The following is a 14,767-nucleotide window of genomic DNA, read 5'->3' as shown; positions in this document are numbered from 1 at the left end:
CCTCATAAATGTCACCTTTGAAGCTGCTTCTGTGATGGTTTGTGGGTCATCAGTCAACCGAACCACCTACACTTCTTAAATCATTGTGTTTCCAAAGACTATCTGAAAGGCCACACAAGGGCCTTCCCTGGCTTGTCTGTCAGCTACCTGAGGTTGGAACGATGAAATTATGTCAGGATGAATTTTGAAGTGCTACACCTGTCAAGGACCTAGAGAAGGCATCTCCATGGGTTCCCGTAGTGCCACAGTTAGGAATTTACTATAAGTAAATAATTAAAGATAAACACAAAAGTGAAGTGAAAAAGAATTGACTACAGGTAAGTTTATAGCAATAGAAAGTTAGAAGCACCCTTAGAACCCAACAATAAAGCATTATAGAAACGAATCAAGATGGTTTTTGATACAAAATTGTTCAGAATAGTGTTCATAACACATTCTTAAGTAAAGAACTTGGGGATAAATGATACTTTAAAGACTATGAGTTATTTTAAAAAGCACTTTTATGGGAAAAAAGCTGAAAAGATACAGTCAAATCCATTAATGGTGGCTATCTCCGGGGCATGGAATGTATGGATGAGTTTAATTTTCTTCTTTCTGTCATGTATCTATTCAATTTTTATTTAATGACCACATGTCGTTTTCACAACAAAAATCACTCAAAGGAAATAAGCCAGGATTTTGTTTGGTTGTCCTAGTTACATGTTGAGAATAAGCACTGGGAGGTAGGTAGGCTGATAAGAGAGTTTGGGAATAAGACAAAATGGGGAAATAAGTTTAATTTATACATGGTATCTGGGAATAATTTTGAATTTCTTTCATGTATTTTCTTCATTTTTGTCCTCCAGACTTTTTTTTTTCCCCTTGTTATTTGCTATATGGCATGTGTGCTTGCCAAAGAGAGAGAGACGGAAAGTGAAAAAGCTTCCCCCAGGAGAGAGAACCCTTCTCCCCCATTTTTCTCTCAGAATTTTGGGTACATGCACACGTGTGTCTGCCATGTTTCCAAGCTACCACACATGGGACTCAAACCATACAGTTGGCCATGGGCATCCAGTCAGTTTAACTACCACGTCACAGGCTGGCCCATTCTCCAGCCTTTTTGAACAACTCTAAGCACAAAAATTCTGAGAATGACTGATGTCTTGCAATAAATAATCTAGTTTTCTTTTTGTTTTTAAAAGACTCATGCACTGGGAACCAGCAGTTAGCGTAATGGCTATGTCGCTGGACTCCCACGTAGTCGACCGCGGTTCGTGTCCTGGACCCGGTGGCTTAAAACTCACGCCGGGCGCGTGTGCGTGCGTGCCCAAGATCCCGAGAGGAGAATGGAGGAGAAGGGATTGCGGTGTGACCATCCCCCCTGGGGGGTGATTTCTGCTTTCTGTCTCTATGTCTCTCTCTGTCTGTCTGGCGAGCGCACGCGCCCTACAGTGAAAATCTCTCCAAAAAAAAAAAAAAAAAAAAAAGACTCATGCACTTATTATTTCACTGTAGGAAGAAAATGTATGCTCCTAGTAAAAACTTGCAGAAAAATAGATTCGATAGCCTTTTTTAAAAAATTTTATTTATTCATTCATTTATTTTTAATTTGACAGAGAGAGACAGAGAGGGAGAGAGAAAGAGGGGGAGAGAGAAAGGAAGCCACCAGGTCCAAGACTTGAACCGTGGTCAGCCATGTGGGAGTGTCCAGCACCTTAACCACCATGCCACCTGCTAGTCCCAGATAGCCTTTTTCAATAAGACACTTGAGAGGGGCTAGCAGGTAGTGTGGTGGTTGGGGTGCTGGACTCAAACATGGCCTACGGTAGTTTGATTCCTGGACATGGCAGCTTGCTTTCTTACTCTCTCTCTCTCTCTTTAGTGGGCATGCATGCCTGTTACAAAGTATAAGACAAACAAATAAATAAAGTAAAAAAAAAAGACATTTCAGAAAGATACTAACACTTTCTTTATTTTTAAAATTTAGTTTGGAGGAAAACAAAATCTACTCTAGAATCATATTCTTTTTGTAGTTTCAATATCCCTTTCTTCAGTCTTTACTGTGGTGGTAAATAAGTAGATAAATAAAAAATAAATAGCACTTGGTCAAGGCAAGAAGCTCTATGGAATATGAACTTCTATCAACTTAAAGATGTTTAGGTACAGTATAAATAAAGCATATAATTGCATGTAGATAAGTTTCTTAAAGCCTGAAGACACCCAAATATAAATATTCTAAAATTAGTATTATAGTAAACTAGCCAAATCTATTAAAAATGACAAAACCTAATGACATTTGGTATGTAAGCTATGGAAAAAACGGGCATATATGCATGTATTAATGACAGCATTCAACACTCATTCCATATTTATAGAAAGAATCTTAATAATATGAAATAATTATTTTAAAATATTTTGCTCCCCAGAGAAAGTTGTTGTACACATTTCTTTTTTATTACTTATTGAAATTTTAAAAATGTATTAATTCACTCATTTATTTATTTATTTTTTAAATTTGACCAGAGAGAGACACAGAGAGAGAGCGATAGGGACACAGAAAATGAGGGAATGTGAGAAAGCAAGCCACCAGGTCCAGGACTCAAACCATGGACGACCATACAGGAGTGTCTAGCATCTTAACCATCATGCCACCTGCTTGTCCCATGTACACATACTGCTCCTAAAGACCATTTGTTTACTATCCTTCCATGACGTAACTTGAGAGAAACTGTACCACAAAACAGAGTCTAAGGTTGCTTCCCACTCTTAAGTCATTGCTTGAAGGATCCATAAAAATGGCAGAATTTTAGAGTAGGAAAGAAACTGAAAAAGTGTAACTGGATGACCCTAAAGACTTAAAAAGATTTTTAAAGGTCCTCTGGCTAATGACTAAAGATTCTGAGCTTGTAGCTGACAGTTGTGTAATTATGAGTTATGCATCTTTTGTGCAAAACCCACTCAGTAAAGAGGCCATTCCTAACTCCAGGGACCAGAAAGCCTGTGGCTGGTGGTGGCGGGAATGGCTGCTGGTTAAGTGAGTTTACCAGCACTGCTGCCGGCTCCCTCTGCATTCCAGACAGACAATAGCTCTGGAAGTGGTGTGAATTGCACCCCACCCCCACAATTAACCTCAAAGAGGTGTTAATTTCACAGTCAAACTGAGGACCATTTAAATTCAGGCAGTGTTAGAAAACAAGCATTTATTTGGAACCAAAAGAACAATTTGTCTCTTTTGTTTTACATTGTCTGCCCATTAATTTTCCCAGAATAAAAACATCTTCAAACAGACTTTCCCTGCTCTTAGAATGCCCCACATCCCAGTCCCAGGCCATCGGAACCTTTAAAGAGGAAGAAAAGGCTCTCCCTCCTCCTTGGTGAAGACAGCAAGAATAAGATGGTTGCCTCCAAAGGGTCATTTCTGGAAAAAACTCGGAGACACTCCACACTTGTTCTTCTGAGTATTCGCTTTCATTGGTGACATGATGGTATTACCCAGGGTTCATAACATTTATTAGACTGTGGATATTTTTCTTCTCAAGCTACCGATTTTGTTTGTGATCCTATGCCTGTGGTTTTGGGTGATAGCTTTATCTGTCTTCTTCATGTCATGGTTTTTAAGCCTTAGGCACTATTGTCAGATAGGACTGGGTAATTCTTCAGTGGGTCGGGGGCAGAGAAGAAAGAGAGGCTGCCCTTTTTATTGTAGACATTTAGCAGCATTTGATGCCAATAGCAACACCCTCCCCTACCCTGTGTCCTATTTATGACAACTGAACATGTCTCCAGACATTGCCAAATATCCTTGGTTGGGACCTTGTCCCAGCAAACTAAGTCACTGACAAGTCATCCCCTTGTAATCCCAAAGCAAACCCAAAGCATTTCCTAGGGATGGCTCCAAGTCCCATGGTTATGGCTTCCTGACTATGCTACTGGTCTACTAAACTATCCACCATATTGAAATAGAAATCAAACCAAACCAAACAAGACTGCTGGCTTACCAAAGAAATCATGGCGATATAGCCCAACTTAATTCTTCATTCCATTCCATCTTGATGGATTGTTCCCTTTCCCTTTGTAGTTCATCAGCAAAAACCCATGTTCTTCACACTTACGTAAGTTACTATGTACATAACTTGTATATAGAAATGTCTTCCCTGTTGTGTTTCAGGATTTGTATTCATCACTTTCCAAACAGACTTTCCCTGCTCTTAGAATGCCCCACGTCCCAGTCCCAGGCGAACAGTAATACATGTTGTCTTTGTGTCACTAGGATAGAAACTCCATGAGGATTGCTACCATGAGTCTAGTTTACCAATATACCCCGTAAGGCTTTGTGCACAGCACATAAAACCACAGCATGGTGCCCAGTTACCATTACTTAAGGAATCAATGATTGAAATACATTTTCCTTAAGAAGATCTTTGACTTCTTTCTCTTATAACCCAAATCTTCAGCAAATCCTATTTCACTACTTTCTTTCTTTCTTTTTTTTTTTTGGAGAGGTTGTTTTTTGTTTGTTTGTTTGTTATTGGGCGCATGCACTCGCCAGACAGAGAGAGACATAGAGACAAAAAGCGAGAAATCACCCCCCAGGGGGGATGGTCATGCCACAATCCCTTCTCCATTCTCCTCTCGGGATCTTGGGCACGCACGCACACGTGCCCAGTGGGTCTGGGATGTGAACCAGGTTGACCAAGTGGGAGTCCAGCGACATAGCCATTACGCTAACTGCTGGTTCCCTGTTTCACTACTTTCTAAATACATCCAGAAAATATTCATTTTTCATCACTTTTTTTGTTTGTTTTTGTTACTGTTTGTTCGTTTTTAGATTTTTGCTATAGGGTGTGTGCACTTGCTGGTGAGACAGAGACAGAAAGTGATATACATCAGCCCTTGAGATGTTGGCCACACCACAATCCCTTCTCCTCCATTATTCTTTTGGGATCTTGGGCATGCACATACACACACGTCTGGTGTGAATTTTAAGCCACCAGTATGGGACTCAAACTGCAGTCAGCTACATGGGAGTCCAGTTGTGTAACCATTACGCCATCTGCTGGTACTTATTTTCATCACATCAATTCCTGCCACTCTCATCCAAGTCAGCATGCTCTCTCATCTAGCCTCCTAACTGGTCTCCAACTTTCTGTTTTTACCTTAGTAGAGTTTATTATCAACCCGGCAACCAGGGGATCCTTTTATAAACACAAGAAAGATCAGGTGATCCACTTGGCACCTTTCAATGGCTTCCTGTATCACTCCCAATAAAAGCCCAAGTCCTTTGGGTGGCCTTCAAGTTCTACATGATGTGCCCCCTGTTATTTCTCTGAATTCATTTCCTCCAGCTCTCTTGCTCACTCACCTAGTCCCTCTACCCTGGCCTTTTGGCTGGCCATTCTTCAGACATGCCAAGCATGCTCCTGCTTCAGAGCTTTTGCACTAGCTCTGTGTTCTGTCAGGAACTCCTTTCCCACGACTCTCTGCATAACCTTCCGCTTCTTTCAAATCTTGATTCAACTATCATTTTTCCCAATGAGACCTTCTCCAGACACTCTGAAGTTGCAGTCCTGCAGACCCCTTTTGCTACTTAATGTTCCCCAATTCTTTTCTTTTAATAATTATTTCATTTTATTTATTCATTCATTTATTTTAATTTGACCAGAAAGACACACACACACACACACACACACACACACACACACACAGAGTGAGAAAGCAAGCCTCCAGGTCTGGGACTTGACCCATGGGGATGTCCAGCGGCCCTAACCACCATGCCACCTGCCAGTCCTCCTAATGTTCCCCAATTCTACTTTCAGTGCTTGAGAAGCCAGAATGGAAACTCTACAAGGAAGGGATTTGCTTGTTTGCTATTAAATCTGTAGCATCCAGTGCCAGCCTATAGGAGTTGCTCCAGTGCTTGGTAATTGTTAAGAGAGTAAGCAAATGAATGAATGAGGACACAGAGGTGGCAAGTAGCAAACCCAGGCTGCCAGCCTCAGAGTCCTATTTTTCCTCTGAATCCCAAACTTGGCCACACATCAGAATCATTTGGGAGAAAGAGAATGATCATTAAAATGCAGATTCCTGGACCTCATGCTGTGCCTAAGGAGTGAAAATATAGAGAAAGAAGATGCAGGAGATTGTATTTTTAAAAAATTATTTTACCTAATGTTATTTATTTATTTAAATTTGACCAGAAGGGGACAGAGAGAGAGCAAGCAAACCATCAGGTCTGGGACTCCAACCACAGTCGGCCATGTGGGAGTCCAGTGCCCTTAGTCACCAGCCCACCTGCAGGCCCCCGGGAGATTGTACTTTAAAAAGCTCCCCAGAAGGTCCTGGGAAGCTAGTTTATTGGGTCAGGAAACCTGTAAATGGAACTTCAGGATGAGCTGGGAGCCACCTGCATCGGAATCAGTCCATTCAAAGAGGGATATGTAGGATCTGAAGGATCTGAAGATTCACAACCTCAGGCACAACCTCAGGCTGTGACTCTGCACCCAGCCTACCAGCCTTTTACTACTTGCTTCTATTTTTTCCTTTATTTCCTTTCTCTAGTCAGAAATTCATAGTTAGCATAGCTAACTATGCTAAATTTTCTTGCACTACAATCCCATATCTACAGTTTTCTTCCTTTCTTTCTTCCTTTCTTCCTTCCTTCCTTTCCTTTCCTTTCCTTTTCTTTTCTTTCTTTTTTCTTTCTTTTCTTTCTTTCTTTCTTTCTTTCTTTCTTTCTTTCTTTCTTTCCTTCCTTCCTTCCTTCCTTCCTTCCTTCCTTCCTTCCTTCTTTTTTTCTTTTCTTTCCTTCCTTCCTTCCTTCTTTCCTTCCTTCCTTCCTCTCCAAAAAAAAAAAAAAATTAAATTATCCCAAAGCCTGCCTGCTTTTTCCTTCCTTCCACCCTTCCCTTTCCTTCCCTTCCCTTCCCCCCTCCCCTTCACTTCCCTTCCCTTCCCTTCCTTTCCCTTCCCTTCCTTCCTTTCTTTCTTTCTTCCAGGATCTGAGCTTTTACTAAAGTGAATTTTTAAACACAAGATTCTCCACCAGTGTTGGAGAGTGTAGGTGGGTGACTGGGAGGGGTGGAGCAGGGAGAAATGTATCTGCTATATTGGTAATAAAGCTCCAGGTTCATCCCATCATGGATTTCACAGTCCCCCAGAGACACGTGATCCTTGAAAATCATGTACCACTTTTTCATCATGATCCTCTTCCAATGGGTGCCAGTCTGGGCTGCAATCAGCTTTTTAAGGTACCCAATGGTGTCATCTGTGCTGCGTTGCACACAGACCTTCTTCCCCAGACAGCTGTTGCAAACCACCTTGATCAGCCTGGCTGGAGCTCGAATTGCCTCGAACCCATGGATGCCACATTTTCCTGGCTGGAACATTTAGTCCAGGCTCTCTGTAGTTTTCTACTGTTATGATCTTGGTCAAATTATTTGATCTCTTTATAAGTTTCCTCAATTTGTACACTGGGGATAACGTAAGTCCCTGCTCGATAGCATCATTATGAAGATGAAATGGAGTTTGGTTATGAAATGATCAGAACAGTACCTGACATATAGCATATATTGAATACAAGTGAACTATCTCTGTTATTATTGTTACTCACTTCTAAGCATGGCCAAGACCGTTGAAATTGGAATCTCTTAGGTAGGCTCAAGAGCATTAATAAGAGGCATGCCATGAGATTCTTTTTTCTTGGGGGGGGGCGGGGTTTGCTATAGGGCACGTGCATTCGCCAGACAGAGAGAGACAGAGACAGAAAGTGAGAAGTCACTGCCTCCCCCTCCACCCCCTCCAGGGGTGATGGCCACTCTGCAATCCCTTCTCCTCCATTCTCCTCTCTGAATCTTGGGTGCACACACACACGCCCAGATGAGTTTAAGCCACCAGGTCCAGGACTCGAACCGCAGTCAACTACATGGGAGTTCAGCGACATAGCCATTACGCTAACTGCTGGTCCCATGAGATTCTGATGCACTCAGTGTAGGCACCTCTGCCTCCCTGTGCCCCATGGGGAGCAGGGGCCAGTTTCCTATGGCCTTACAGCCCTGTATTCAATAAATGCGAGGTGGAAGTGACAGTGGTCTGGCCCCCTGAGGAACACAAGAGACCCCCAGCATTACTCGTAATAAAGCACACAAGTCTGAAGTGGCAAAGCAAGCTCAGATTCTGCCAAATGTTCATTTTGATAACTAATGAAGCAGTCCTCCCAAGTGATGTTGTAACCCAGGTACTGAGTTACCCCCCGGATCACTTCTGAAATGAAGGCAGAGGCATTCCTCTAGAGCCTTGTCACTTAGTCTGGTCCAAAAATCAACAGAATGTACATCACTGGGAAGCCAGCTTGTTAGAAATTTAGAAGCCTAGTCCCCATCCTGGAACTATTGCTCTCAAGAACTCGCTGCTTCTCACACCACCTGGACAGTGAAATTACACAGTAAGTTTAAAAAAAAAATACTGTTGGGGACCAGCAGTTAGCGTAATGGCTATGTCACTGGACTCCCACGTAGTCAACTGCGGTTCGCGTCCCGGACCCGGTGGCTTAAAACTCACGCTGGACACGTGTGAATGCATGCCCAAGATCCCGAGAGGAGAACAGAGGATAAGAGATTGTGGCGTGGCCATCCCCCCTGGGGGGTGATTTCTCGCTTTCTATCTCTCTGTCTCTCTGTCTGTCTGGCAAGCACACGTGCCCTATAGCAAAAACCTCTCCAAAAAATAAAAAAATACTGTTATCTCCATCTTTTTTTTTTTTTTGAGAGGTTTTGGCTATAGAGCAAGTGCATTCTCTGCAAAGAGAGAGATACAGAGAGATGGAAAGCAAGAAATCACCCCCTGAGGGAGGATGGCCACGCTGCAATCCCTTCTCCTCCATTCTCCTCTCAAGATCTTCGGCACACAGGCACATGTGCCTAGCGTGCGTTTAAGCCACCGGGTCTGGGACTTGAACAGCAATCAACTACATGGGGGTCCAGTGCCATAGCCATTACACCAACTGCTGGTCCCCTGTCATCTCCATGTTATCCCTAGAGATGCTGAGTCATGTGGTCTATTGGGAGAACTGGACACTGCATTTTTTTAAAAAAGTCCCCTAGGTGATTTCATTTGCAGAGAAATATGATAGCCCTATGCCATTCATTCTAGATACCAATCGTCCTCCTGCTGATCAGAGTTGGGGGAACCTGAGCTACCAAGACAGACTTGAGGTAGAGCCCCTGTTTCTTGTCCATGGGTCAGGGATAGTTTGCGATTACTATTAAGGAAAAACCCCATTGTTTTATAAGAAAGTATACATATTTACACATAAATATGAATGAACATGTATATTATTTTCCCTCTGGATTTACAAGTTTTTTTTTTTTTTAAACTAAGTAAAGGGAGAAGAAAGTTAAATTTTAAAAATTAAGAAAAAACCTGGGGCCAGCAGGTGGCATGGTGATTAGGGTGCTGGACTTCCACGTTACTGACCATGGTTCAAGTCCCAGACCTAGCAGCTTTCTGTCTGTCTCTCTCTCTCTCTGTCTCCCTCTGATGGGTACACATGACCTATAGCAAGTTGAAATAATAATAATAATAATAAAATATAAATAATTGTTTTTTTAAAAAAAGAAAGAAAAGAATTATTACCTATCTTATCACCCAAACACAGTAGGACTCTTCACTTGGTAATGTGAAATTAAAATACAAACTCCCCCCTCCTTTACTTCATTGACGGTGCTGCTCATTTTCAGTTCTACTTAAGTGGATGTTTGCATTTGGTCATGTATTATTTTTTATTTATTTATTTTTTTTATTTTGGAGAGATTTTTGCTATAGGGCGCGTGCGCTCGCCAGACAGACAGAGAGAGATAGAGAGACAGAAAGCAGGAAATCACCCCCCAGGGGGGATGGTCACGCCGCAATCCCTTCTCCTCCTCCATTCTCCTCTCGGGATCTTGGGCACGCACGCACACGCACCCGGCGTGAGTTTTAAGCCACCGGGTCCAGGACGCGAACCGCAGTCGACTACGTGGGAGTCCAGCGACATAGCCATTACGCTAACTGCTGGTTCCCGTCATGTATTATTTTTTATTTTCATCAACTAGATCGCTGCTTAGGATTTTTCCCTGTATAAACATTTTTTATGAAGGGCAGAAATAATTGTCTCTGGAATCCATGCCATTAGACGTCTGCCACTTCAGCTTGCTCTTCTGTGACCTAGAGATAACTTCTAATCTCTTTCCTTTGTGGGGAAGATGGCATGAGATAATAAAGGTGAAGACCCTTTGAAGAAGGATAAAGGCCCTTGAAACCAGTGAGAGAGAGGAGACATTTCAATACAACTCCATACGTTGAGGACCATTGTGCCAGGCCTTGCGTAGTTTACATATTTTGCCTCTGGGACACAGAGTAACCTGGCAAAGTATTACTGTCATTGTTTTGCAAATGGAAACACTGAGGCTAAGCGTGACAAAAAAAAAACGCTCTAGGTCCAGCTGTCAGTAGTTGAGAAAGTCAGTTTTTAACCCTAGATTTTCCTGACCCTGAAAAAACTGCCCTAATCAGTCATTTAACTGCATACCCCAAATAGTATAGACCTTTGAAAGTACAACCTCATAAAATGAAACAGAGGATGGACTAGAGAATTGTCGAAGGAAATGATGAAATAACTTACAGCTCAGCGTGTGTGTGTGTGTGTGTGTGTGTGTGTGTGTGTGTGTGTGTGTGGTTTATCTGGCTGATAAACTCTAAATCAGAGTAGTGGCCCTTTCTGACTGGCTCTTCTAAGTGAAGCTAGACCGGTTTGAAGGACTCTTTCTCTATTTGTAAAGACGTTACAGTAAGCAGTTTGCAAATTGTACTTGCCTCCCTATTCGTAGGCTTCCAGGAGGTACAGAGGCAGGCTTCCATCACAAGCTAAAGAAAATCAGGCGAACTAAGCAAGAGAAGTAAAAGTGAAAGATATCTTTCTGAATCTAACATCCTAATTTCCTTACATTTATCTTCCAGAATGTTGTTTCTTATAACTTGTCATTACATGATCTCATTTTCCTAGGAGCCATAGTTTTCACATTTCTTGTCTTTGAAATGTAGCATCCTTTTATAAAAGATGGCATCTTAGCATAAAATATGGTAATTCAGTACCCTAGAACTAAGGCCATACCTCACTGGCTAATTGTTTGATTCCTGCGTGTTTCAGTCATCTTTTCAAAGGCTTCTCCTATCTGTATTTTGTTCTTCTAATTAAAATGTTTCATTCTTTGAGGCAGAGAGACTCCCTAGGACTGGTCAGGCCCTTTGTCCTGCATCCTTTCAGTCACATGGTGTGGTGGAGTATTCCCATTTTACAAATAAGGATATTGAGGTTAAAGGAGTTGAAGTCCATTGTCTAAGGTTTTACAACCAACTTAACAGAATCAGAATTGCTGAGGAGCCCAGGGCTGTAGCAGTAACTCTACAGGGGGTCAGGGGTGGGAGTCTGTGTGGTTTTGACAAGGGTGGGCTAGAATTTACCCTGGAAATCTTGACTAAAATGTTTTTGTGGGTCTGGGGCACAGTTAGGTTCACACCTAGGAAACTCTCTGAGGGTAAAGCCACAGCTTGGTTAAATCGGGTGACTCACAAGTGTGAAGGTTCATATTTTAGCACCTGGCAATCAGAGGCAGAATTAAACCACTTAAAAATGTACCCTGATGAAAACCCAGAATCTTTGCAAAGGCTCCGAGCCATAGCATTTATTAGACTCCGAATTGCACCTAATGACTGAATTACCTCCTAGCTCATCTTTGAATCATAATAAAAAGATATAAAGGGATGAATCTAAGCCTACAAGTAAGCCTTTGAGTCCTGTCCTGGGATCATGTTCTCCACTTGAACATGTTTGATTTTAGGAGCCCTTGCTGAAAAGCAGACTCCTAAACATTAACATTCTGGTTATTTACTGAATGGATTTGAAACAGAGAGGTTATGAGGTCTTAAAAGCTGTAGCATACATTTTTTTTTAAGATCCAAGGCTCAGAAACTTGCAGAGATGAGAAAAGACAACTGTAGGTGTGCTAATATATCTATGTCGTTGGAGTCCCATGCAGTCTACCGTAGTTCGAGTCCCAGACCCGGTGGCTTAAACTCACGCTGGGCATGTGTGCATGCATGCCCAAAATCCTGAGAGGAGAATGGAGGAGAAGGGGTTGCAGGGTAGCCATCCTCCGTGGGGGGTGATTTCTCGCTTTCTGTCTCTCTATCTCTCTGTCTTTGTAGTGAGTGCATGCACCCTATAGCAAAAACCTCTCCAAAAAAGAAAAGAATTTGATTTACATCAGATTTAATCCTTTAAACCTCATCCTCCTTTTCTCCCATGGGACTACAAGTTCTGTGAGAAGTATGTCCATTTTTGCTCACCACTGAACCCACAGTTTCTTGCCCAGTGCCTGAGTGATCGCCAGGACAATATAAATATCTGGTTACTAAATGAATGAATAAGTAAATGAGGCAGGGAAAAAGTGCTGCCCGTTTGCTCTGCACAGTATTCTCAGACTGCAATCTGGGATAGAACAGGCACTGCCAGATAGTCGATCCACAATATAGATCTGCACGTCTCTTGAACCACAATATAGATTTGCTTATCTTCCAGGAGCTTAAAATATGAAGCTGTTAGGCTTTGTGACATTCAGTAGTTATTTACTCAATGACTAGGTTTTCAGGTTTGTAGTTCTCAGCTAGAGAAGGGCCAGATCTTAGGAATCACTTGATACAAGGACATATAACCATCGGTGCCACCATCTTGACTAACTTGTTTACTCCGATTCGTGTATTAATAACTCTTTATTAAGTATGTACAACAATCCAGTACCTTCTTGTTCTGTGACGAAAATGGGTAAGACGGTAAAGTCTATATTTTGGAGCCATGTTATGTAAATTAGAATATCTGGGTCGTGCTGAGAATACATACTCCTGGATACAGTGTAACTGAGAGTGAAACACAATGAACTGGGCGTCTGAACTGGGCGTCTGAAGGCTCTGGTTTCGGTCTCTGCTTTACCAAAGACCTCAATGACTTGCTTACCTTCTTTGAGTCTTTTTCTCTTTGCCTATAACAGGAACATCCTTCTGAAGAAAATCATGACCACAGTGAAAAAGATTATAACTAGATTATATTGGGACCAGTAGTTAGCGTAATGGCTATGTCGCTGGACTCCCATGTAGTCGACCATGGTTAGCGTCCCGGACCCAGTGGCTTAAAACTCACGCTGGGCATGTGTGCGTGCGTGCCCAAGATCCCGAGAGGAGAATGGAGGAGAAGGGATTGCGTAGTGGCCATCACCCCTGGGGGGTGATTTCTCGCTTTCTGTCTCTCTGTCTCTCTTTGTTTGTCTGGCAAGTGCACGTGCCCTACAGCAAAAAATACCTCTCAAAAAATAACTAGATTATATATATATACACATATATATATATATATAATATATTTATATATATATAAAACATCTGTATTTAGTTGCCAACTTGTAGAATTTCAGTAGTAAATAAATTGTATATAATAATATTCATTATAATTATATATTATATAAAAATAGAAAATATTTATATATAAGACAGAAAATATTCATTATGTGAGAAATATCAATTTGTTAATATGTTTTTAGAGAATTATTTTGACTTTATTTATTTATTTGTTTATTTATTTATTTTAATTTGACCAGAGAAGGACAGAGTGAGAGAGAGAGAGAGAGAGAGAGAGAGAAAGTGAGAAAGCAAGCTGTCAGGTCTGGAACTCAAACTGTGGTCAGCCATGTGGGAGTCCAGAGCCCTTAACCACCACACACCTGCCAGCCCCATATATGGAAGTTCGTAACAATGAATTTCCAATGCTTTGTTAGAGAGCTGGCAAATTCAGATAAAAATATTTCCCATTTTCATTTTTCTTTTATTTCTTTCCTTCAAGAGAGAGAGACAGGCATCCTTGACAGGGTCTTTACACTGTGACATTTCCTGCAGCCCTGCAGCCAGTCAGAGTCACGGATGTTGCCCAACAGTGTGCCCAGAATGTTTAGGTAGACCCAGTCCTCAAACCTGGGACCATATGTCCTCTGCGTTATGAAGAAGTGTCCTTATTACCTGTACCGCTACAACTGGGTCCAATTTTATCTTTCAAAACAAAGGGTTTTTTTTGTTTGTTTATTTGTTTTTTGCCAGAGGGTGTTTGCAGTCACCAGAGAGAGACAGACAGAGAGAGAGAGAGAGAAAGAGAGGGAGGGAAGGAGAGAGAGAGAGAGGGAGAAAGAAAGTGAGAAAGCATACCCTATGGGGCATGGTCATGCTACAATCCTTATTCTACACTTCTTCTTCCTTTCCAGAGTTTGGGCATGCACACACACATTCCTGGCATGTTTTTCATGCTGCTGGGTCAGGGACTCCAAATATGTGGTGAGCTACATGGGGTCTAGCTGCCTTCACCACTACACCATGGGTTGGCCCCTATTTTATCTTTAAAAGCAGTGATTCCCCAATCTTTTTGGCACCAGGGACTGGTTTTGTGGAAGGTAATTTTTCCATGGACTGTGCGAGGAAGGGATGGTTTCAGGATGATTCAAGTGTGGTACAATTATTGAGCACTTTATTTCCATGATTATTACATTGTTCTATATATTGAAATAATTATGCAACTCGTCGTAATGTTGAATCAGTGGGAGCCCTGAACTTGCTTTTCTGCAACTAGCTGGTTCCATTTGGAGGCTCCCATGAGAATCTAATGCCACTGCTAATCTGACAGGAGGGGAGCTCAGGCAGCAAGGCGAGCAATGGGGAGTGC

At 41.9% G+C, this 14,767-nt stretch overlaps 1 protein-coding gene across 1 annotated transcript; it reads right to left on the bottom strand.

Moving 5' to 3' along the window:
• Positions 1-7,001: 7,001 nt before the first annotated feature.
• Positions 7,002-7,364, bottom strand: LOC102493824 (ubiquitin-like protein 5). Its single transcript, XM_014589679.1, has one exon. The coding sequence runs from the start codon at positions 7,362-7,364 to the stop codon at positions 7,002-7,004; it is 363 nt and encodes a 120-aa protein (XP_014445165.1).
• Between the last annotated feature and the right edge of the window lie 7,403 nt (positions 7,365-14,767).

The sequence above is a fragment of the Tupaia chinensis genome, unplaced genomic scaffold (assembly GCF_000334495.1).
Source record: "Tupaia chinensis unplaced genomic scaffold, TupChi_1.0 Scaffold000368_1, whole genome shotgun sequence".
NCBI classification, from domain to species: Eukaryota; Metazoa; Chordata; class Mammalia; order Scandentia; family Tupaiidae; genus Tupaia; species Tupaia belangeri.
Note: the sequence above shows the minus strand (reverse complement) of the source record. Positions and strands in the feature narration are given on the sequence as shown.